We start from the raw sequence: 27500 nt of genomic DNA on the forward strand, positions 1-27500 counted from the left end.
GATTCGTTTAAAAGAAGTATTTTTTAATCATGTAAATATTCATTTGCGCATTCTACTAGAATATTTCACTTTACATAACATGTGTTATGACTATTGACACTCCGGGTCCTAGGAGTTGCAACTGGTTTCACGATTTACCATAGCAATTTTACCGCCTGGATTCCGGGCGCTGATTTATTGGTAATATTAGCAACATAAACTATTTTCTGACATGAATTAACACAAAAAAATCGTCAATATATCTATAATGAGCAAATTAAGATAACTTACATGATATGGTGTGCTCGCAGAAGAAAGATTTTAATCAAAGTTTCAAACACGTCAACCGTAAATGTAAATGTCAACTTGTTTGCATATGGAACAGTTTTATTAACCAAAAGAAAAATTAAAGGAACGTACGCGGTGTGTTTACAACAACATGTACCAATAAACGGTTTACCCATGCTTTTCTCCGAACATAGGAGGTTTTGGGGATTCCGATAATGACGTCACGTTTGCGCATGCTCAAATTTTGGCCGTCAAAACTGCGGCCATTCTGCTATTGTTTGCATGTGATGAACCGCATCGTGATAAGGTTACAATCATATTCGCGACCCTTTTGAAGAACAAAAAATTCTCAGAACTTGAAATTCTTTCAGATTAAAGTTAATCCAATGAACGAACACAAATAAAGACGAAAACAAACAACAAATTGATTGATTTTATGTAATCAACATATAGAAACTGTTTTGAACCTATTTGTCTGTAAAAACTTGCCTTGTTACAGATTAACTAAATCCTCTTGATAAATGTAAATGATTTTATTTAATAGTTCACACCAGTTTTGACACTCTTTGTTTCAGCATTTTTAACCCAGTGTTTAATTGCCCCTTTGTTTATCACAAACCGATTATCTCGATATGATCGGATACTGTCCAGACAATTACTATGAAAACAGTGTGTAATAAACCCAGGGACCTATACTTGTATGACTCTGTATGGGATCTCTGCATCAACCATATGTGTCTGGTCATTAAACACAATTTATGATACCTCCATGTCATCTCTTGGCATATTAAGTCAAAAACTTAACAGTTGCTTTAATAAAATATTTGAAAATAGACATTTGTCCGAAATGGATTAACAGCTAGGAACTATTAAGTATATATATTATCCAGTTTAAACATAACAAGAAAGTGTTTAATTACTATACATTTAAAATATTTTACAAATTTACTGCTACACAATTAACGTATTTAACGGGTACCTGCTAATGTAAACTCTGCTATAATGTGTAAAGATCGTGCGTTACTGCAGTGTTCGAAACATCATCACGAAAACAAGCAATCGCGTTTGGTCATTATACGGATATAAAATACTTGCGTAAAATAAATTAAATGTGTAGATTTATGGTATCATAAAATGCTAGATTTGTATCGCTCATTATCACTAGTTAAGAGTTTTCAATATACATGTACATGCAAAGACAGTTCAATTTGCACCATATTCCGTTGTTTTTTCAATTGGAATGCTTAAATTTATTCATATTTTCATTCAATGTAAACAAAACGAAAATTCATTCAATGTAAAAATAAATTGAAACTACATTTCAAGATTGAAATGTATTGAGCTATTTTAGGGCTTTGTTTTATAACTGATTCAATACACCTCTTACACTAAATTTCAATCTCTGATGAAAAATAACACTATCGCATCCACACCACTTATAATAATATTCAAATTATTGTATGTTTTATAATTTTTAAAATATCATTTATTAAAGTCTTACTTAAAAAAGAATACGAGTATTTATAGTTCTTTTGTGAAATTGTAAGTATTAAGTCTTCCGGCGGCCCTTACTCTGATACGATGTAATTGGCCGCGATCGAGAAGTTGACGGCCAATCTATTTTTAGTAACGGAAAACCCCTCTTGTGACGTCACACAAAAACCTCCTATACAATTTATGTTTTTAAGAAAGTTTATTTTCAAATATTAAATATTTGTTTTAAATGGACAGAAATTTTATATATAATTTGTTCAAATTTTAATTAGTACTTATGCTAATTGTATATGAATAGCGGTCAGACAACATACATTTGGGAGAAACAAAAGGAACGACGATCCTTAGATCTGCCGTAAGGGAATTATAATACAACATCTCAGCAGCAACATGTGTTAGCTCTAAAGCATACAATTGCTTTTAGCCATATACAAAATAGAAAATAACAAAAGTGTAATGCATGGATTATAAGAATTATGATTTCCCCAGGCGATTTTAGCCCAGCGGGCTAAAATGCGTGCACTTGAAATTCTCACAAGCGCTTGCTGTCTGCATTCGGCCAATGTTCAATCATAACATGCACGCCCTTATCCAGTCCTACTTGGTTACTCCTTTCCCCATAGATTCAACAAGATCATGGCTAATCTATCTAACTGTTTAGGGGTCATTGTCACAGTGGTGTGAAGAGCTGATCACTGTTGGTAGTGATAACTTGAGGGGATTTATTGGCCATATCTCATTACAAGATACTGGTGTAGAATGCTGAGAATTCAGAGGGTTTTAAACATTGCTCACACACTAAATGAATAATTTGATTGTAGAAAATTGCAGGGGCATGCATTTTAATAGGTATCAAGAGTTAATTAATATTAAAAAACAAAAGCACATTTTAATAAAGGCATCGTGCTTGTATTTCAATGATGGATTAAAATATAAAAAAAACAGATCAAAACTTGTACATTTATTTTTTAGTTTATTATTGAATTTACAACATGTTAATTAAACTATGTTATGTAAAGTATATGAATATGCGAAAAGTATGTAATGATCTCAGAGCATAATTATAATTATATTATATAAAATTATAATGCAGATAATTTTTATTACACATAATTATCAAATTATTCAGAAGTAAGCAATTGAATATTCCTTATATTTTCAATGTACATCCATTAATGTTCATATAAACAAGTTGAAATAGCATTAATAGTATGCCACATAAACTCAATAGAATCATTGTCAATTTATAATAATAGAATGATAAAGCTGCTGTATACATTTATATTTAGTACTGTCATGAGTGTAACCCAAACTTTTCTTGCAAGGACATTTCATGGAAAAAAACATTAATTTAGCATTAACAGTATTCCAGATAAACTCTATAGAATTATTGTCAATTTATAATAATAGAATGACAAGCTGCTGTATACATTTATATTAAGTACCGTCATGATTGTAACCCAAACTTTTCTTACAAGGACATTTCATGGAAAAAAACATTAATTTATACCAAATACCAACTTCACCATTGTAATTCACATAACAAATGTTCACATAATATACATAACAGGTAACCTTGTTACTAATCAGTAAGTTAAAAAACAAATTTTTTAATAAACAACTTTACAGGACTATCAACATGAGTATCCAGCATGATATTTGCTAGTGGAATGTTGAACTTAAATTATATAATTAAATGAATTAATTAGATGTAGTATCCTGTGGCTGATAAATATTAAATACCAAAATGTCCCAACTTAAAGTCTTATCAACATGAATTTTGCATTGATCTACTTCAAACATATTATCCATCTGTGCACTACTTCATCAAACATCATGTTACTTTCTTGTTTGAAATTCTTCTCTGTAAAATAACAGCATGCTTGTATTTGTGTACACTTATTTTTTAATATGTAACCACTTACACACATCTATTCAGATTCAAGACATAAATTCCAACACTATGTAGGCTAGCTACATAAAGTCAGTCGAAAGATTGCTCCGTTATACGGTACCTGATCAATTAGATTTTAATAATGATTAATACTAACGATAACTAACATTATGTATAAACTTATCGATATCATGTGTTCGAACCCTTACAACTTCCTACACAATCAAAATAAAACATTATGTATATCAGAATTAAAGTAAAATGTAATTATGCAGCATAAGGCTACAACATTTGAAAGCAACATTTTGCTATTGTAGTCATATATGCCAGTATCTCCTTCTCTCATAAAATGCATTTCAAAGAAACATATTTTCCTCCAGCTTTCTTCAGTAAACTCATTTTTGTAAAATGAATTTAATGTTGTAATGCCACTTTCCTCAATTTTAAGTTCTGACAAAAAAACTTTAGATAGAAAATCAGCATTAACTATATGTTTGTATATCTCTTTTGTAAATGTTATGGGGGTTTCCTCTGACTGTTTAACTAATATCCCCTTAATTCCTTCGTAACCTGTCTACACACTTCATGGGTGTCGCGATATGACATGCAGTATTGCACTATATGCTCTCCAGTTTAATTAAAGATTTTCCTTCAACACATTTTATACTGTGATCTTTTCCTTTCAACCAACTGAAAATGTTGCCACTTTTAATTGCTGGTTGAACTCCACGCTTATTGTTTTTAGCTCATCTATTTTTGGAAAAAAAAATTATGAGCTATTGTCATCACCTTGGCGTCGGCGTCGGCGTTGGCGTTGGCGTCCGGTTAAGTTTTGCGTTTAGGTCCACTTTTCTCAGAAAGTATTAATGCTATTGCATTCAAACTTGGTACACTTACTTACTATCATGAGGGGACTGGGCAGGCAAAGTTAGATAACTCTGGCGTGCATTTTGACAGAATTATGTGCCCTTTTTATACTTAGAAAATTGAAAATTTTGGTTAAGTTTTGCGGTTAGGTCCACTTTTCTCAGTGAGTATTAATGCTATTGCATTCAAACTTGTTACACTTACTTACTATCATGAGGGGACTGGGCAGGCAAAGTTAGATAACTCTGGCATGCATTTTGACAGAATTATGTGCCCTTTTTATACTTAGAAAATCGAAAATTTTGGTTAAGTTTTGTGTTTAGGTCCATTTTATTCCTTAAGCATCAAAGCTATTGCTTTCATACTTGCAACACTTACTAACTTTCATAAGGGGACTGTGCAGGCAAAGTAATGTAACTCTGACTGGCATTTTGACAGAATTATGTGCCCTTTTTATACTTAGAAAATTGAAAATTTGATTAAGTTTTGTGTTTAGGTCCACTTTATTCCTACAGTATCAAAGCTATTGCTTTCATACTTGCAACACTTATTAACTATCATAAGGGGACCGTGCAGGCAAAGTAATGTAACTCTGACTGGCACTTGGACGGAATTATGGGCCCTTTATACTTAGAAAATTGAAAATTTGGTTAAGATTTATGTTTTGGTCCACTTTACCCCTAAAGTATCATAAATATTGCTTTCATACTTGGAACACCTAAAAAACTATCATAAGGGTACAGTAAAAGGACAAGTTGCATAACTCTGGTTGTCATTGTTACGGAATTATGGCCCTTTTTTGACTTAGTTACTTTTAATATATGGATAAATTTTGTGTTTCGATCCACTTTACTTCTTAAGTATCAAGGCTATTGCTTTCAAACTTCAAATACTTTCATGCTATCATGAGGTTACTGTACCTGGCAAGTTGAATTTTACCTTGACCTTTGAATGACCTTGACTCTCAAGGTCAAATTATTAAATTTTGCTAAAATTGCCATAACTTCTTTATTTATGATTAGATTTGATTGATACTTTGACGAAACTACTCTTACCTGACATACCACAATAGACTCTACCCAAACCGTCCCCCGTGCCCTCGCCCCCTCCCACCCACCTCCCCCCTCCCCCCCCTATTTTTTTTTAAGATCATCTCACAAATGACCACCACACCCTCACACTATTCCCCCACCCCACCCCACCCCCCCCAATTTGTTTTTATTTTTTTTATTTTTTTTTAAGATCATCTCACAAATTACCACCACACCCTCACACTATACCCCACCCCACCCCCCCCCCAATTTTTTTTTTAAACGGTTATGTTTGAAATACCGTCCAACCATCGCACCCAAAAAATCCCCCCCCCCCATCGCCCTTCCCCCCACCTCCACCCCCCCCCCCGCCCCCGATTTTTTTTTCGCTTTTTTGGAAGATAATGTAATAACTGTCCACAACCCCACACTAACACCCCTCTTCACTCCACCCCTCCCTCCTTTGTGATTGAAAATGAGAGTCCCTTCACCTTTAAAAAGAAAATCGATGAGCGGTCTGCACCCGCAAGGCGGTGCTCTTGTTTAGAAATGCTTTGAACTCATCAATGATAATATATTCTGAATCACTTTCGTCAAAAACTATTCTAAGTTACCTCAGTCATGGAATATGAAAAGTCATTTTGGTTCTCAATCTGATAGAGTAAAGAAAACTATGTTTTAAAATCAAAATAACTTCTATTAGTTTTAATTTCAATCATTTCATATTACATGTTCGGTGCTTGTTACATGTCAAATTTAAGATGTAACAAAGGTGAACATGAAATTATTTTACTAACAAATTTCAAGCTTACCTGTTTTATAAATATAAAATATCAAAATAAATGTTGTATTGGCTATGAATATTTGGCACAACTGATAATTACACTGGTCGATAACTCTCTGAAACATGTTGCAGCATATTCAGATTTGGCCAGATATAACACCTAGGTACATTTATTATCGCCAAGCAGGCTGTTGTCAGCCTGACAGGGGAGTGTGCTTTATGACCACAGAACAGTTAACACTAATTAGTTCTGCTGATAAGCCGATGGCTAAAATCTAGCCGTCCTGGGAGTAACTGAGTAGGACTGCAACAGCATATGAATCAGTGTCGTCTTATTAAGGAAGCAGAATGCTTTTTTAACGTTTTTTTGTTCTATATCATTTCAGACAAGAGTTAGCAAAGCTATGAAATTGTGTTTATGTTTTTACGCATGAAAAGAAGGATTTATCACAAGAAATGTATTGTACATTGATTTATTGCATTTATTTGAATATAATTATAACTTTCGGACACCTTAATTTTTGTCTCTTAATATTGTTCGTATCTAAATTTTCGGGCAAAACAAAAAAAAAATTTTAAGTATCTGAAAACTTAGAGTAATTACGGTAATTTTTGTATGGCATTTTGTCGGAATGTGTAGTTACTGCTTAGAACCGCCTTCGAATCACTTTCCTTCTCTCCAAATGTCATAGCCAGTTTCGTATATACTTAAAAACAGGGGGTTTCGCCTTCAATGTCAATGACCACCTACAATCGTTTTAAGTGTTTTTCATCTACTGGTGTAAGTAGGGGTTGCAATCTTCAGTGATTGATGATGATGCTGCACCGCTGTTCACATGGACCCTTTGGATCTGAATAGGGTTTTGCTGTGGATGCTTCCTCTGACTTCTTGTTATACTCGGCTTCAACTCTTATACTATGAAAGTGCTATCAACTGGGTTGATATCTGAGCCCTTAAAGGTATTGGGTGGTAGCCGTGGCATAGTAGATACGGTGTCCAGCGGGAGATCATTGGTTCGATCCCCACTCTGGAAGTGTTCTTAAGATCTCCCCCAAAGACAACAAGCACTGGTTCTTGTCACAGGAATCGGACTCGATAGCGTTTCAAATAAGCCATAGTCTTCCGAGGCAATCGAGCTAAAATTAATAGGTTTTAACTAAATGCATTGATGACTGTTAGTGGCTTGTAGAAAAGAACGTTGGCTTTATTCAAATTTCTCAACAAGGTTTTCTTTTCCAATCGCTTGATCAGGTTTTGATATTATGTGCTTTCTTTTGACTTGATGCCAATTCTGCTTCATTTGACAGGACAGCCTTCTATAGAGGCTGCGTTAAATGTGTTTCATTTGGAACAATCCAATAATGTTTAATCCGTAATTGTATGAAACTTCAAAGAAAGACATGCTTACACGACTGCTTCCACCATCAAACTTAAGCAATACTAGTCTTTCTTCGACGCATACTTATCGAAAAAGTCAAGGAACACTTTGATGCTCTATACAGCAACCCCTTTTTACTTGAACCAATTGAGTAAAGACACGACGTTTGGGCTTAAGATAAACTCTGATGGTGGTAACATTGCTCCGATTACCAGCAGCACAGTACAGTTTTTCGTTGGTAAGCGTTTGTTTACAGACATATCCTTCCGATCAAGCAGGTCCAATTACTTTTTTCCTGCAACACTTTCGATGGCGAAACCCATTTTGTCTGCTTTTTACATTTTGGTTGGATTTCTGACCATTAAAATATATAAATTACCTTAACTCAATTAACCTCTTGTCAAGTCTTCCCTTCGTAAGCTTTGCTCTATTTCCACCCAAGACTTTTCATTTCTCATAAAAATTAAATACTTGTTCCTGTCTATAAAGCCAAAGTGTTAGTCATAACCGTGCCTTTCATCAGGAAGTATTGTCAAATCTTTCGATACATCAGTTTGAATACAATCAATAAACTGATATGGCTTTAGTCCCATCCCCCTCTCAGCCATTTTGACGTCTTTTCTTCGTCCATTTTGCCAAAATTCAGTTGTCGGACCTTTCCTCACTGTGCACATTCTCAGACAACCTGCTTTACAATAACATATAAGAGCATTTGACAATTTCAGATGGCAAAATGTCCTTGACACGGGCGTAGCTGTTTGGAAGGAGGATACGTATTCTGTATTTGCTTCGCCTTTATTACAGCTGGGCTTACATTGCTTCTTTCCTGTCTACACGGCTTTCCACATTCCGCTCTAAAACAGACGGATTGCACTGAATTACTGTTAGAGGTAAAATTAATGCAATGCGTGTACATATTAGATACATTAACAGTTGGTTCCTTCCCTTTCGGCGCAAAATCAATGCGTTATTAAAGTGATCTTGATTTTCTCTTGAAAAATAGTAACAGTTGAAAACAAATTCTCAACATTAAATGTGTTATCGACTACGCAAAAACAATTGAGAGCGATTTACAATCGGCTGTCAATTATCCGTTTCTACTTTTAAGACAGCTTTCAGACGGAGGGTCGTTGTATCTTAATCATTGATAATGGCTCATTATGGAGCACGCTTTAAATGAGCTAAAGCAAGCTTTAAACGAGTGAATACTTGGGGTAATATCGTGCAGACGACGCTTGACGTAATTGTATGAAGTGTGTTATTTACATTATCAAAGGCGCATGAGTTCTACTGCGTCTATAGTGTTATTGATGATACCGGCTCTATCACCTAAAATAAATACAATAAATAATTAAAGTGAAATAATCGATACAGGTAATCCCGATGCTTGATTGAATGTTTGTGTTTGTTTCAAGATACTCATGTTTAAAACAGAGTTTATTTTATAAATTAAAATAAATGAATCATTCACATTTCACATAGTATTAGAGAGAGACAGAGGTTGGAGAGAACGTAATTATACCCCAATTACTGGTAATGGGGGCTATATAGGAGTCACTTTGTCGGTCTGTCGGTCTGTCCGTCTGTCGGTCTGTCCCGAAATTTCATCCGATCTTCACCAAACTTGGTCACAAGTTGTATCTAGATGATGTCTAGGTCAAGTTTGAATATGGGTCATGCCAGGTCAAAAACTAAGTCACGGGGTCACTAAGTGTTTTAAATTGAAAGTTTGTCCGGACCTTAACTATGTCATTTATTGTTAGATTTTAAAATGACTTGGTACATTTGTTCACCATCATAGGACGGTGTGTCGTGTGAAAAAAGAACGTTGATATCTCCAATGTCAATGTCACACTTGGAGTTTAAAGGTCAAATGCTTGTCCGGCAAATAACATCGTCATTTATGGAAAGATTTTAAAATCATTTGGAAAATTTGTTCACCATCATTGGATGATGTATCACGCGAAAGAATTAGGTCGATATCTCCCAGGTCAAGGTCACACTTTGAGTTCAAAGATCATAAATTAGCTTGTCCGGACCATAACTTTGACATTCATTGTAAGATTTTAAAATCATTTGGCACATTTGTTCACCATCATTGGCCGGAGTGTTGCTCAAAAGAATTACGTCGATATCTCCAAGGTCAAGGTCACACTTTGAGTTCAAAGGTCAAAATGGCCATAAATTAGCTTGTCCGGGCCAAAACTATGTCGTTCATTGTGAAATTTAAAAATCATTTGGCACATGTGTTCACCATCATTGGACGGTGTGTCGCGCGAAAGAATTACGTCGATATCTCCAAGGGCAAGGTGAAACCTTGAGTTCAAAGTTCAAAAATGGCCACAAATGAGCTTGTCCGGGCCATAACTATGTTGTTCATTGTGAAATTTTAAAATCATTTGGCACATTTGTTCACCATCATTGGACGGTGTGTCACGCGAAAGAATTACGTCGATATCTCCAAGGTCAAGGTCACACTTTGAGTTCAAAGGTCAAATATGGCCATAAATGAGCTTGTCCGGGCCATAACTGTGTCGTTTATTGTGTGATTTTAAACTCATTTGGCACATTTGTTCACCATCATTGGACGGTGTGTTGTTCGAAAGAATTACGTCGATATCTCCAAGGTCAAGGTCACACTTTTAGTTCAAAGGTCAAAAATGGCAATAAATGATCTTGTCTTGAACATAACTATGTCATTCATTGTGAGATTATAAAATGACTCTGTACATTAATTTTGTTCACAGTAATTGCACGGCGTGTCATGTGGAAGAATTCAAGAGTTCAAAGGTCAAAATTGCTATAAATGATAATGGCATAATAATTCTTACGAATTGCCATAAATTAGATTCTCTTGTTTTGTGAAGACAGCATGCAAAATAGTCTGTGTCAATGCGGCACGTGGGGGTATACGTCACGTCTGTGACAAAGCTCTAGTTGTATAATCGAGTATTTTAACGTGGAATTTCATTGTCAAAATTATACAATAAATAGAACTAGTGCTCCTTGTAGGATTATTGTTTATAAAATCATGTTGCCATTATACAAACACATGTGTTATAATTGCGAAGAAAAAAAAAGTTTATGCCCTAAACATTACCTCTAGCAAAGAACATTTCAAACAACAAGGGTTCCGCGGTCCGAGACTTTTGTCCCCCAAAACAGGGCCTTGACACAGGACTGTTTGTGAAAAAGTGACCTTGACCTTTGAACTAGTGACCCCAATTTCAATAAGGGTCATATACACTCCAAGGCTAATGCACATGTGAAATATCAAGTAAATCGGTCAATTCGTTGACGAGTTATTGATCGAAAACAATTTTCTCACTCATTGTGACAGTGTTCTTGACCTTTGACCTAGTGGCGACAATTTCAATAGGGGTCATCTACTGTCCAAGGCAAATGCACATTTGAAGTATCAAGTCAATCGGTCAATTCGGTGACGAGTTATTGATCGGAAACGATTTTTCCACCTATTGTGACAGTGACCATGACTTTTGACATAGTGACAGCAATTTAAATAGTGGATCTACTATCCAAGGCCAATGCACATTAAGTCAATCGGTGAATTCGTTGACGGGTTCTTGATCGGAAACGGTGTTCACACTTATTGTAATAGTGACATTTACCTTTGACCTAGTGACCCCAATTGTAATAGGGGTCATCTACTGTCCAACCCAATGCACATGTGAAGTATCAAGCCAATTGGTCAATTCGTTGACGAGTTATTGATCGGAAACGATTGGCACACTTAATGTGATAGTGAACTTCATCCTAGTGACATCAGTTTCAATAGGGGTCATCTACTGTCCAAGGCCAATGCACATGTGAAGAATCAAGCCAATCGGTCAATTCCTTGAAGAGTTCTTGATCGGAAACGAACAGGTATACCGACAGACCGACCGAAATCCAGCAAAACAATATACCCCGGGCCCCCTCTTCTTCGAAAAAAGGGGGGGGCATAGTAATATTAATAATGAAAATGGAGATTATGACGGTAGTGATTCAAATAATCTTATTAATTGAAAGTATGGCGCTACACACAATATGCACATTTTATGGAATCATTTTTTGAAATAAAGCAAAATATGACATTAATATATGCATATAGCACAACAACAACACAAATTTATAACAATGCCCATTATTGCGATTTTTGTTAATTTATTTTCAATTATTATACTTTATTAACTATATGTTAAACAGTCTTTAACATATTCTCCATGATAATCAAAATATTAAACTACTCGTGAAGAGATGTAGTATTCTGACAAAACTCATTTCATTTCTCAGTGTTTGGTAATCTGTTCAATCAATAATACCCGCAAGGGGAGTTAGACAGTATAGATAGATAGATACATAGATAGATAGATGGATGGATGGATGGATGGATGGATGGATGGATGGATGGATAGATGGATAGATGGATAGATAGATAGATAGATAGATAGATAGATAGATAGATAGATAGATAGATAGATAGATAGATAGATAGATAGATAGATAGATAGATAGAGATAGATAGATAGATAGATAGATAGATAGATAGATAGATAGATAGATAGATAGATAGATAGATAGATAGATAGATAGATAGATAGATAGATAGATAGATAGATAGATAGATAGATAGATAGATAGATAGATAGATAGATAGATTCATAGATACATAGATACATAGATACATAGATACATAGATAGATAGATACATAGATACATAGATAGATAGATAGATACATAGATACATAGATAGATAGATAGATACATAGATACATAGATACATAGATAGATACATAGATAGATAGATAGATAGATAGATAGATAGATAGATAGATAGATAGATAGATAGATAGATAGATAGATAGATAGATAGATAGATAGATAGATAGATAGATAGATAGATAGATAGATAGATAGATAGATAGATAGATAGATAGATAGATAGATAGATAGATAGATAGATAGATAGATAGATAGATAGATAGATAGATAGATAGATAGATAGATAGATAGATAGATCTAATACACCCTTATGATACATATATTAGTTTCCGAATAAAAATCTTACATATTCATAATCATTACATAAAGCAAGTGAAAATGCTTGTAAGTTATGCTAAATTAATTCACTAGCATCGGATCAATCACGGTTATGCCTCACGCACCTTGAAATTTCGTCACCGATTCCAGACGTATTTAAGGATTTATTATTCTACATTAAGATATCGGCACAAATTGCAGTAGAAACTGTCTTTTATGCACTAAAGATTCATGCACATATGTTTCAATAACTTGAGATATTTGAAAAAATAAAGTTCTTAAAGGTGTGTTTACATTCTGTCCAGCCCGTGTGTAAACCCATGAAAACCCCGTTGATACTGGACCCTGTTTCAGCACTTAAGAAACATTCAATATTGAGTTTAAGAGCTGGAATCAGATTTGTATATTTAACAACAGTGTTATTCATTTCACCCTTTCTTTTGTTTGCATTGCGTTCTTTAACGTGTCAGTATTTCGTGCCAGGTGTATTTCCATGCTATAGATAACACTATGATCACAGTGCATGCGTCCTGTACACATCATATTATATTTTACGACCCCTCGCAACAAATGTTCAAAACACCACGCGCATGAGATTAAAAAAATAAAATGGGTTTTCCGAAAATATCGCTTTAAGTTTCATATACATGTATGGAAATCTGTTAGGCGCTTGATTTTGCGGGAAAAAAATACAAGCGCTGTAATAGTCGGTTATTTTCTCACTTAAATTAAGAAATATTTTGTGTGGCTTAGTCTACATAAACGAGAGAAAAGTCACGAATATATGAATTATAACTTCAATAATATCACCTCTTCAGGTGCAATATTTACTGTATGGGTAATTCCAAGCAAAATTCACGTTAAAATAAGAATAAAATGTCGAAAATAGCCCAAACATTGGCCTCACTATATTATGGCTCTCCCTAAAAAGCAGTCCTAATAATATTCACATTATTACAATATGCTATGAAAACGACCGGTCCTATAGATGTTTAGTCTGCAATTTGAAATAATATGAAGTATTGATTAGTCAAACGTTATGGATCGACTATTGTCGTTCTTAATGACATCACACAGAAAATAGATATAATCATTCACAATATCAAACCTCAAAAACTATACCCCAACACTCCAACAATATATTCGAAACTATTTTCTAGACACTAACACGTTGTCTGCTCTTACACAATAAACCTTCTTCCGCTAGCCTTTTGTAGTGTATTTACATAACCATGATAAACCAATACTTCCTCTCAAGAAGAATAACCGTGCCTAGAGAACGACAAAGTTTGAGTTAAAAATAGAGTTACACTATAAAAGCCGATATCCTCTCAAACCAATGTTTACCAATTGAATAACTATCGTTTAGAAAATATTCGATTCTGCCAGCAAGAAATATACGTTTTGCTTAATCCCATTAGGTGACAATTCACGTGTGAGAAGTTGTTTTAATTTCAATTTATTCTATGTGTTTTGTTTATGCTGTGCACTGATTGTTCTTATAATGAATGCACGCTGTGTAACAACCCGTTTTGCAATGATATAACATAGTACACTCTATTGAAATACGTTTGCTTGTTTAAAGTGTACATTTCCTACATGTTGGAAAAGACCAATATTTAGAAATTAATGGGGTATTGATAAAGATTGATTTCCTTAATAGTTTATAAGTAGTTCTTTATCGACTCAATTAATGAAAGTTGATAGTGACAAATGTTTTGTATAAATACTTCAAGATTTTGTATTAGAGAGATTCGAGTTTGGTTAGCCGTCCCGACTGGACGGAGGTGCTCGGCTCATAGATATTTTACAATGCGAACTATACGATCACTAAAATAAAGAATGTTTTAACCATGAACTGGGTTGTCATTCTATCGACATGTGATAGACATTATTTTGATGCCGTTTGCAGGATATTAAAAATTAGGTAAGTTCTATTTGTTTATTTCTTGAATCCATGCTCGAAAAAAATAAATTATTAAATTAAACATGAATAAAATAGAGTAACAGAGAAAATAAAGACCATGGCAGAAGGTACAGACCCTTTAACAGTGTTTGATAATTTAAGGCGAGAATTAAATAATGTTTCCAATGCTTTAACAACTCAGGGCATTTCACATACAATTCCTAAATTTAATGGAAACCGTCAACAGTATAGGGAATGGATAAAATCCATTGAGAAATTTGCTACGTTGATGAATATAACTGATGATAGAAAAAAATTCATTGCATATCAAAGTGCATCGGGTGCAGTGTCTGGTTTCATTGAAAGGTATATTCAGGATAATTCTGATAATACTTGGGGTAAGTTCAAACAAGATTTAGCAATAAGGTTCTCAGACGTGACAGATCCGCATTTCGCACTGTCGCTCCTAAGGAAAATAAGGCAAGGTAGACATGAGGATATTCAGTCATACGCAGAGAGAATTATGTCTTTGGGAAAAGAGGCATATGGCGTGGGAAACGCTGATACTGAGAGACAATTGATAGACAATTTCACAGATGGTTTAAATGATAATTCTCTGAAATTAAAGATATTAAGGGAAAGGCCCGCAACCTTACAAATTGCAATTAACAGAGCTATACTTAAACATAATTTGTTGGCACGAGTTAGATTATCTGGTGGTACTAGCAATGTGAGAGAAGAGAGAGAGGAAATTCCTATGGAAATTAATCATAATCGAGGTCTCCGTTGTTACAAATGCAAACGGATCGGACACAAGTCTTCCGAATGCAAAAAGGTTAACGTTGCCTCGGGTGAAAGATAGTCCAAGAGAATTTTGTGTTGGGGTTGTGGAATGGAAGGGCACGTGTTGCGTGATTGCTCTTATTCAAAACAGGGGTCGAGAGATAATAAAACAGGCCATAGATAAAACTAAAACATTCTCAATATGTTGAGGTCGATGTTGAGAAATATAACAATAAGTATAAAATTAATCAACCATTTCAAGTTAATATTTCTGAAAACCCGAATTCTACTTTATTACATATTGGTAAGCAAAAATTTCGAAGTTTGATAGATACAGGTGCTGAGATTTCTTAGATGCATAGACGAGTCTATGATAGTTTGATTGAAAAGCCAAAATTACAAAAGAAGGTGGTAAGTGTACAATCAGCAAACGGTAGTCCGTTGATAATTGATGGGCTCGTCAGTATTAAAATCTGCGTTGGGAAATCAGAAATGATTCAAACTTTTTATGTTGTCAGAAATTTACACAGAAATTTAATTTTGGGTTTAGATTGGTTAAAGAATAATCACGTTAGACTCTATTTTGATTTGAAATGTATGAGAATAAATGGAAAACATTATGTCAGCGTAGAAGCATCAACAATCAGATTGAAAAATACATGCATTTTAAAACCACAAACAGCGAAGATATGTTATGGTATAATTAGAGAGAATCCAAATATACCAACTGGTTACAGTTATTCTGTTTCGGAAATTGACATAGGTTATATAACAGATCAACCAGGTCTTCAAATTGTTAACTCAGTTACTTATTTGGCTAAAGATAGATGTCTGCAAATTTTAGTTGTTAATCATTCCAACAAAACATACAAACTTAAAAGACATTGTCTGGTTGCAAGATTGAACAGAATTGATGAGGAAAACATAAATAATGTGAATTCAGATTTCAGTGGAAACCATGCATATGAGGAAATACAGTTAAGTGATATCAATGTGCCAGGATGCCATAAAAAAAGAAGTAGAAAATTTAATAAGGCGAAACATTGATTTGTTTGCTAACAAAGACTCTCAACTGGGTCACACTGAAACAGTTAAGATGAGTATAGACACTGGTAAACATGCACCTATAAAATTAAGACCATACAGAACTCCTTTAAATAACAGATGATTAAGCAATTGATGAGATGTTAGATGCCGATGTCATTAGGAGATCTCGATCGCCTTGGTCATTTCCTGTGGTTATAGTTGATAAGAAAGATGGCACTAAGAGAGTCTGTGTAGATTTTAGACAATTGAACATAATAACTGTAAAAAATGATTTCCCGTTACCAGTAATTGATGATATTTTAGCCTTGTTGAGTCATGCTAAATTCTTCACATCTTTAGATTTAAAGAGTGGCTATTGGCATGTTTTAATGGACGAAAATGATAAAGAGAAAACTGCTTTTTGTACACACATAGGCTTGTTTGAGTTTAAAAAAAATGCCTTTCGGACTCTCAAATGCTCCTGCTATATTTCAAGAACTCATGTCTATCGTTTTGAAAGATTTTCAAAGATTTGCAATTGCATATTTAGATGATATCCTTATTTTCAGTGCAGATAAGAAATCTCACCTAAGAGACATTGAAACAGTTTATTCACGACTTCGTGAACATGGGTTAAAATTGAAATTGAAGAAATGTAGTTTTCTGAAATCTGAGACTAATTATCTAGGATTAATCGTCAGTTCTGAAGGTGTAAAACCTGATCCTCAAAAAATAAGTGCAATTAGATCATTGCCAGTTCCAACATGCCTTCGAGAAGTAAGGTCTTTCATGGGATTGTCATCTTACTATCGAAGATTTATTCCAAATTTTTCAGAAACCGCTGAACCGATTATAAATCTGACTAGGAAATATGCCTATTTTAAATGGACTGAAACATGTCAAAAAGCTTTTGATTTTATCAAAGAAAGTCTGATTGTTGTTCCTTTACTGGCATACCCTGATTTGAATAAGCCATATATACTGTATACTGATGCTAGTGACACTTGTATAGGAGCCTGCCTTACCAAAGAAAGTGAGGGTGATGAGAAACCAATTTATTATCTGTCTCACAAATTGTCCAGAACACAAAGAAAATGGTCAACAGTTGAAAAAGAAGCATATGCTATATTTTGCTCTTCAAAAATTAGATTATTATTTGCATAATGCTCAATTTACAATTAAAACGGATCACAAACCCTTAAAATATCTTATTGATTCTCCAATGCAAAATAAAAATTTCAGAGATTTGCATTAAGCATGGCTGGTTATAATTGCAAAGTAGAATATATCCCAGGTACAATTAATACCTGTGCTGATTTACTCTCACGACACCCTGATAAGGTGCAAATGAGTTGTGATAAGGATAAATAAGAGTGTTCGGGAAATAAATCTAAACCTGATATTGATGTAAATGACAATTCATATGAGGTCAATGTTTTGAATTCAAGCCAGTTTAATCCAAAAGAGTTTGCTAGTTATAGTTTGACCGATAACGTTGATTCGTTTGAATTGCCAGATTATTCGAAATTGAATGTAGATAATGTTGATATGGCGAATGAACAATCAAAAGATGAAGAATTGATGAAGATAAAGAACTTAATTAGCAATGGTAATGCCACAGACCATATTCGAAATCACCATTTAATTATTGATAACGTATTGTATTACTTATCGGATATTGATGGTGACCCGAAATTAAGATTGTTTGTGCCACAGCAATTTAAATCATTGGTATTGCAACAATAGCATGATTTAAATGGTCACATGGGTGTTCAGAAAACATTTGACTCCATAAAGTCAAAATATTACTGGATGAACCTGTTCAAAGATGTTCTAGAATATGTTACTAAATGTGTAACATGTCAAACCAGATCTTTACGTCAAATAAAGCAACCTTTGCAAGAAACAGATATGCCCCCATTTCCCATGGCAAAATTAATTGTAGATCTTAGTGGCCCATATCCTACTTCGATATCTGGAAATAAGTACTTTATTGATTTGTGGATTGGTTTAGTGGTTGTCCCGAAGCATTTGCTGTTCCTGATAAGACAGCTGACACAATGGCTTATTTGATATTGGAAAAGATTTTTCCTAGGTTTGGTTGTCCTTTGCAGATTGTAACAGATCGAGGATCTGAAAATGTAAATAAAACAGTGAAAGAAACATTGGAAATATTAAAAATAGATCATATTCTCACAAGCGTAAGTCATCCACAGAGTAATGCAAAAGTGGAAAGATTTCATAGAACATTGCATGATATATTATCAAAGAAAGTCCAGGAAAATGTTAGAACATGGGATCAATTTTTGAATCAGACATTAGCTGCTATAAGATTTAGTGTTTCTGAGTCTACCAAATTCAGTCCATTCTATTTGCTGTATACAAGAGAACCTGTATTACCAGTTGATCAGTTACTTAAGCCAAGACAAAAATATTTTGGTGAAGAAATGCATAAAATAGCATTGCAAGAGCAACACAGATCCTTTCTTTTGGTTAAGAATAATCTAAAGCAATCAAAACAGAGACAAGCAAAATATGCAAATGAAGGAACACAGCAAATTGAATTTGAGATATGAGATCCTGTATATTATAAAAATTAAAGAAGGGAAGGAACATTAGACTTACAATGGAAACCTTATTACAGAATCATTGAAAGAACAGGTCCCGTATCATACATCATTAAAAATCAATTAACAGGTGATACAGTAAAGGTTCATGCTGAGGTTTTAAAATTAGCCAACATTGATTGGAATTTCACTGACCAGAACAATGAAAGAGTAATAAGAAAATCTACTTACGTGGTTCCTCCGGCATCGAGTGATAGTGAGGGTTCCAGTAAAAATACTGTTTCTGATTCAGACGATAATGTTCCTTTGGCAGAATTAGCAAATAGATATCGTCATGAAAGGGAACATTCAGATAATGAAGATAATATCCCTTTAATGGAAATGCATAAACGATTAAGATTAGGAGAAATGAATCAAACATATAGTACTTATGACAATTCTGATGTTTCAATTTCCTCAAAAGAAGTAAACAGTAGTACTGATGGCTATATGTCAGTTGATGAAATTTCTGTTCCAAAAGTGTCTCCGATCAAAAGAGTTAAAAGGAGAAGTACAGAAAAGTCACGAAAATCAAATAATGTCAAGAAATTATTAAAGTTAATTTCTGATACATTGTAAATAGACCTCATTGTTTATTGTATATATTTATATGTTGATGCTTTGAACGTGGTCTTATGCTGATCATTATTTTGTTCCAGTAAAACGGGGATTTTACATTGTACAGAAAACACTTGCAGAGAAAGAGTATAAATCAATATGGCGGATTGTGTGGAATCGTTGTGTTTTGTTTTTTCCCTCATGTTCATTAGTAGTTCTAATGGATTCTTGATAAGAGAAAATGTTGTGTATGATAAGACTAATGAAGTGTATGTAAATAATGGACGCTGGCTAGTTGTTTGTGTGCATGACTTAAAGCCTTATCTATCATTTATTGATAAAGTGAAACAGGATATTACTTTCATAAACTGTATAATGCAAAGTGAACTTTCATTTTATCAACGGTCTAATTTAACAGGATATTGGGAAACAATGAAAAGCTTACAAATAGAATTCAACATGGTCAATGACACATTCAATAGCATACATGATAACTTAATCGACTATCGTTCGGTTAAAATATTGAGAGAATCTAGACATAGGCGCACCTTAATTCCTATCATAGGGCAAGCTATGAGTTTTCTTTTTGGAACCGTATCTGAAGGTGACATAGAAAATATCAATCGTAATGTTGAAATAATAGCTAGTAATCAGCAGAAAATGATGCACAACTTAGAAATTGGATTGTCCATTTTAAATCTAACTAGAACTGAAGTTGCACAAAATAGGAGAAATATAATGGATTTGGTCAAATATATCATGGAGCTAGATAAGAAAATAGGTGAATTGTCACAGCAATTTGAACAACGATTCTATCGATAAGAACAGTTTTTACATTCATTTTTACAATTTCAATTAATTGTTGATGAAATTAAGATGATGTGTACTGATGCTTCAATTTATTTAGAAAACTTAAAAATCGAACTTAATAGTTTATCAAAGCATCATCTGTTCATGAATACTATTTCTCCACAAAACCTACGTGCTATGTTAATGGATGTGAAGTCAAAATTAAGTAATAATTTTCAGTTACCTGAAGATCCCCAGTGGAATATCTGGTACTATTATCGATCTTTGGATTGTATTACTTATTTTCAAAATAATAGAATAGAGATAGTGTTAGATATACCTCTTTTAAATACAAAGGAAAGTTTTGACATTTTCAGAGTATATTCTTTTCCTCTTCCTTTAATTTCCATATTGGAAAGCAAAACTAAAGGTTCAAAGTTTACCGCTAATTTTCGATTAGAGTCAGAAGCAATTATGATAAGCCAAGATAGGACACAATATTCGTTGTTATCTGAACATGAATATAAATTGTGTGCTAATCAGGTAATTAAACAGTGTTTAATAACAAGCGCCCGGTACAAAACAAATTGGAATAAACATTGCGTCGTGGCTATGTTTGTTAATGAGCAAGATAGAATGAACGAAAGTTGTACAAAAGTTGTTTCTCAAAATAAAGGGTTACCGTTAGTTCAGTACATTTCTTCAGTATGGGTCATAGTGACAAATGAGAGATTGAAATTAGTCATTGTGTGTAGAGAAAGAGAGTCTCAGAAAGAAATTGAGATAACACCACCAGTTGGAATTGTGCGCTTGAATAATTCTTGTAGAGCAAGCTCAAAATACTTTGATTTACCTGATTTTTATGAAAAGACCACTTCATACAAAAATAGAGACATATATTCTGGTTTACTTAAGTTAACTAATGTGTCCCAATTCCACATTTGGGATGAGTTTCATAATGAATTTCCAAACATAACGTCCAGGGTATTACCGTCTAATTTAACGTCTTTAAAAGAAATACCAATGAGCTATTTCATACACCAGATCCAGAAATTTAGGTCAAATTCGAACATATCTGGTACACAACATTTAAGCCGAATTACAGAGATTATTTTAATGTCTGGTCTGATTATCGGATTTATGGTGATACTTTCTCTGTCGTTAAAGAAATTGTGCGCATACATTATGTCAGACAGAACTACAAATGAGCATGGAGGTAGGGAAATAACAATAGAGCTTCCTAACATATTGACTGGTAATGAATCCATTCCGTTGACAAGAAATGAAATACGGCCAAGAACAACTTCAAATGTTCGAAACCAAAATGATGTGGTGTCGCCCCAAGAGGCGGATGACAATGTTGTCATTGAAGAAGGTCGTTCTCCTTCAACGCCCAGAGTATCATGGTTTAGGAAATGAAGAACAATTGTATATGTTTGTATACAATAATTTAGATATAGTAAATTGACTATTGGTATTTGAAGTCCTGTTTATCATCCTAAAGATGTTAGATAGGTGAAGATTATTATTGTGTGTTTATTACATTGTACAAAAGTCCATCTGTCTATTCTCAAAGTAGCAGTTGGTGAAGATGTACAAGTAGATTTTGAAATTTAAGTCCAGCTATCTATTCTCAAAATAATAGTCGGTGAAGAGGTTTTATCATAAAGAAGGTCTTTTTCTTCCAGATGTTACATTAATGTGTATACATGTAAAACAATATGCATGTAACAGTCAATCAGATATCGGATTGCACCAGGCTTCCAAACGTTACATTAATGGATATAACCGTTAACGATTCGTCGGATTACACTGGGTTGGATGACAGACGACACACGATGGTGGACACTCAAGTTCCACTATGACATCGATGAACTGTCATGGTGACGAGATGTTTGGGGTCATCCGTGTTCACTTGTGACATTTAAAAATACATGTTTTACATTTTCTTATATTTACTTTATAACAATGTATTTGGTTCTGTTTTGAAACCAAAGTATCAATGCTGTGTATTTGTTTATTTCTTATGATGTGTTTTGTTTTGAAACTATTTGTTACATATATGTTTGCAGTGTGTTTGTTTAATATGTTTGCAGTGTTTTTCTATAAAGTGAAATCGTTGATTTTTTTTGTAAATTAGTTGATTTACAAAAAATGCTGTCAGTAAGCAATCATATTAATTAATTGAAATACCATATTTAAATTAATTATCTTGTTAGGAGAGGTATATAACATAGTACACTCTATTGAAAAACGTTTGCTTGTTTAAAGTGTACATTTCCTACATGTTGGAAAAGACCAATATTCAGAAACTAATGGGGTATTGATAAAGACTGATTTCCTTAATAGTTTATAAGTAGTTCTTTATCAACTCAATTAATGAAAGTTGATAGTGACAAATGTTTTGTATAAATACTTCAAGATTTTGTATTAGAGAGAGTCGAGTTTGGTTAGCCGTCACGACTGGACGGAGGTGCTCGGCTCATAGATATTTTGCAATGCGTACTATACGATCACTATAATAAAGAATGTTTTAACCATGAACTGGGTTTGTCATTCTATCGACTATGTGATAATAAACCCGTTTTGCAATAAATTTATTGCAAAACGGGTTTATTGCAAAACGGGTTGTTGTAAAAAAAAATTCAAATTGCAATAAGACACTCCAACCCGTTTTGCAATAAATTTATTGCAAAACGGGTTTATTGCACAAAGGGTTGTTACAACGCCGTCTCTTTTAACATATCGCAATATTTGCATGTATCAAGTACGGCATTACTAAAATGATATCGTAAAGATTCTACATATTCTTTCATTTTATTTAATACCTAAATTTCCATTGCACATACAATATATCATGAACAAAATATAATCAATGCTCATCGGATAGAAATATGTGACGTTTATTGATTGAATGTATTCCATAAGTTAGAAATGCATTTAAACCTTTCGTTTTCGAAATTGTTTGTTGCGAATGCAATATTCATTATCGACGATATCTGATCTACTCCGTGCGGAATATTGACTATCGCGTGTTAAGATACGATTCGATCCCAATTTCATTCTTATAATCAAGTCGGTATGAAACGTTTTTATTATCCAATACTCGTCTTAAGTTAATCGACGATGTCAAACATTTATATGTAAAAGCGCATACCTTACCCATAGTACAACGTAGCAATAGTATCACATACTTTTAAAACGGAGGCGATAATTTAATTTAAAAAGTCCAACTATTAACTATAGAGATAAGTGTTTAACGTACTTACGTTACCTAAACGAGAACGATTTCGAACTAAAACAAACTTAATCTTGCGATTATTAGCATCGACGTCGAACACGACTGGCTGTACCTCTGAAGTAAAGCATACAATGCAGTTTTACAAGTTTATTGTCTAATCCATGACATGTGTAATATAAACAGATACAATACAATATGACAAACATGCATGGCCAATCTTAACAGATTTGTATTATACTTTTTTTAAATATGTAACAAATTGACAAATAACTATTCTTATCATAAGTGTTGATTTCTATGATACATCATAAAAACAAGATTGCCATTGCCAACCTTTAATTAAAACTACTGCCATACAATAATACACATTCCTAAAATACTGAATATTGTAGATCGAGGCACTAATCAGAGGGGGTAATCACGTGATTATCAAGATGGCGACGTCCGTGCCGAGGCAGGTGTTTTTCGCCGCTTTATACCCTTTATTACATGTATTACGTTTTTAAATTGCGCTCACTTTCCAGCCATATTAGCAAGAAAGTTTCTGGCGTTTATTTCATAGTTATATTTGCTATATATCTCGACTTTACTCGCTGCGAAATTTCTTAGCGGGATGACCTAATTAGTGCTCCACTAAGAAAATTTGCGGGAAGTAAAGTCGAGATATAAAGCGAATTTAAATACGAAATAAACGCTACTCACTGTTTTCCTGATATGGCTGGAAAGTGAGCGTCATTTAAAAAATAAACAAAAGTAATAAAGGGTATAAAACGGCGAAAAATAGCTGTCTCGACATGGACGTCGCCATCTTGACTATCACGTGATTACCCCCTCTTGGCACTAATGCGCATATTGAAAACTATTTTAAAAGAGCAAATAGCAGCTAGAATTAGATCTTAAGTGGACTGGTTGGCAATGACCTTCTGTATTAAAGTTAAAATATATGTTCAGATAAGAAACATTACATTATTGACAGTGATAAAATATATTTCATTTAAGACAAGAAGCAGTTAATATTCATTATGTCCATATCAATACTCTGCATTATATTGATCAAACGACTCCAGTAAAAATTATTTAGATACCACCCTGACAAAATAAGCTACTTCTTATTTGTAAAGGGGGATAACTCCACAGATCTTGGTACAACAACAGTTTGCTGTCACCAAGCACTATAGATTTATCTCCCTTATAACAAGTATAGCGATAGATATTGACCTAAAATATAGGAAACGCCATTGCTGCACATGATAGATAACCATGTAAGAAATATTAAGTATGTAATTAATACACTTATAGAAGTATTAACCCGGAACTTAATAGTATAGTGTGATATATATCGATATTATAAATGCTAACTAAATGATTATTTCTATTATGCAGCCATGACATATCCTTATAGATAAACACATAGTTATCTGTATAACAAATTATTCCTAGAATTTCAAATTAAATGGCAGGTTTTGGCAGTAATATTGATTAAATCAGTGTTGGAGAGCACACAATGTAACTTCTCCTGTTTGGTGAAATTGACAAAGGTATTTTCAACATCATAAGCTTTATTATTTAGTACATCTCTCAATTCTTGATAGGTATTGCATTCAAATAAAACATGTATTTCAGTTTCAACTGATACTTTACATATCGGACAGACACGCTGATTTTCTGGAATATTTTTGTATCTTCCAGTTTTTAACTTAAGGGGAGCAACCCGACAACGAAATTTATGCATGTGACTCATGGGGATAGGTTACATTTCCCATTCTGTTTTGACCGATTAACAGTTACCCTGTTAAATATCGCCTTGCGATAACTCTTCTTTACACGGCCGTTTACATGCGAGGAAACTCACTCGTTGTGACTCCAACTTCGTGCTTGTTCGGTTAAAAGTTAGAAATAGATTCCCCACATTGATACACTGCGCAAAATAATATTCATTTCTATGCCTTTGCTGCAAACGCTCTAAAGATGATATCGTTATGGATCTCTCTGTTTTCTCGTTTTATGGATGTGTAGTGTGCATAATCATTCATGTTGAGGCCATTACATATCCTCATGTCCATATGCATATTAAAGTATTGTTTACAAAATCAGACATCAAAATATACGAGCATGGTTAATTGAAAATAACTTGATATATTTTCCCTAAACGTATTTTTATTAGAAATATTAATTAACAAAACGCTATTAAAGATAAAAACTCACAATTCATATACTTATTTAAGGTTTCATATAATTTATTAAATATTATTTATTTACTAGGCTTAACTTATTTTTGAGGCTTTTACACACATTCCATTCCATAATTGCCATGAATTATAACACTATTGAAGAAATACTAATACATATTATGTATTTCAGTATAAACATATATGATACGAGCAATAACAACGAACTACCGACTTTGAGTAGAATATAATTAATTGTAACTGTCAAACAATTACATACTGCCATGTAAAAAAAAATCAGCTGTATATACTGGGACTATCTTTCATTCTATCACGTTTTTATTTGTGAGCGTTAGCTCACAAATAATGTGGAGACAATTTTGCAAGTCGGTGTACTGTTAGGTACGCTAGTAACCGTGACCACTGCCTGTATGGATAACTGCAGTAATTTTATGCAGACGACGAATGCTAGGACCGTCTGCTCTAACCACCACATCTGCCTGTTTATAGTTCCCACTGGTACACTACATAGTGTGTATGTAATCAAAAGTATTTAACAGCTTGTAAGACAACGTTGGCCAGTAAAGTGTTTATTATTGAAATCTGTACATATTGGCTGCTTTCAGGGAAAACTGGGCTTAATGCATGTCAAATAAGATTAGCATGTGCACACTGATTAGCCTGTGCAATGCACACATGCTAATCAAGGACTACACTTTCTGAATGTGTGGTGTTTTTCGTTTAAAGAGAGTTTCTGGTACTGGGATGACAATAAATGCAAATGCATTAAGCCCCTGTTTTCCTAAAATGAAGCTAAAATTATCTTTTTTATTAATGATTTGAAAAAAAACAAACAAATCTCAACCTATGCTTTTTGACAAACTCTTCATAAATTTGAATGTGTTGTGGTCATTTCAAACTTGCGATATAAAAAGCTATAACATAATTTTGAAAACTGAGTTGCGTCTAAGATTATACAACAGCGAACAAATTCGGTGCTTTCAGCGCTTTGATTCTATTTAACTGCTATTACTGGATTTAAACAGGCATCATTAAACGTATTAAGACTATTAATTAATGGCCACACAGAAATGTCAATCACAAAATATTTTAGAGGTAAAGATGGGACAATTGAGTTATTATGTAATACAATTTTCTTTAAAATGTGCCATACAGACTTTGATTTTGCGTTAGCCCTTCCTTTAAGTATGTTTCAAATGTACAGTACTTTAAATAAAAACATGCTTGGACAAAGTTTCGCAAGACAATAGGTAAGGCATTTTTGTATGTAATTTGTTTGATCAGATTAGATCTATATATTTTTTTCAGTCCTCAAATTAAAAACGTTCGCTAAATGTGTTGAAGTTTTCCAGGCTCAAAACTACATGTATTTCTATGCATTTTTATCACACTGATTGCGGTTTGTCTTAACAAACAATTGTTCAACAGCTAAATTATTACACACAAAAACAAGAATAGTATGCTTTCACGTGTGGTTAATCTAGGCTTTTCCCACCTGCCAACTTCTCTTGTCTTATAACATTATAATTGATTCCCACACGTTAAACCCAATCTCAGGCCGAGGTTATCGAATACTATAGATGTGCTTATAATAACTACTGCATATTTATATTTGTATGCCTTAGAATATTGACCGAAAATGACCC

General features: G+C 33.7%; 1 protein-coding gene across 20 annotated transcripts in view; it reads left to right on the forward strand.

Moving 5' to 3' along the window:
* Positions 1-27500, forward strand: part of LOC127867266 (interferon-inducible GTPase 1-like) — a 175945-nt gene that overhangs the window by 32393 nt on the left and 116052 nt on the right. For 4 of the 20 annotated variants that reach the window (XM_052408295.1, XM_052408301.1, XM_052408293.1 and 1 more), the window contains exon 2: positions 8442-8606. The exons of 13 other annotated variants lie outside the window; for them this stretch is intronic. Coding sequence is in view for 3 of the 7 variants with exons in the window: in XM_052408313.1 (XP_052264273.1) it covers positions 20512-21843 (1332 nt within the window). In the remaining 4 variants the exon portion in view is untranslated. Of the gene's footprint in view, positions 1-8441; positions 8607-19736; positions 22969-27500 lie in introns of those variants that run through there. 3 more of the 20 variants (XM_052408314.1, XM_052408315.1, XM_052408313.1) reach the window with 2 other exon arrangements.

This window comes from Dreissena polymorpha, chromosome 2 (assembly GCF_020536995.1).
Source record: "Dreissena polymorpha isolate Duluth1 chromosome 2, UMN_Dpol_1.0, whole genome shotgun sequence".
NCBI classification, from domain to species: Eukaryota; Metazoa; Mollusca; class Bivalvia; order Myida; family Dreissenidae; genus Dreissena; species Dreissena polymorpha.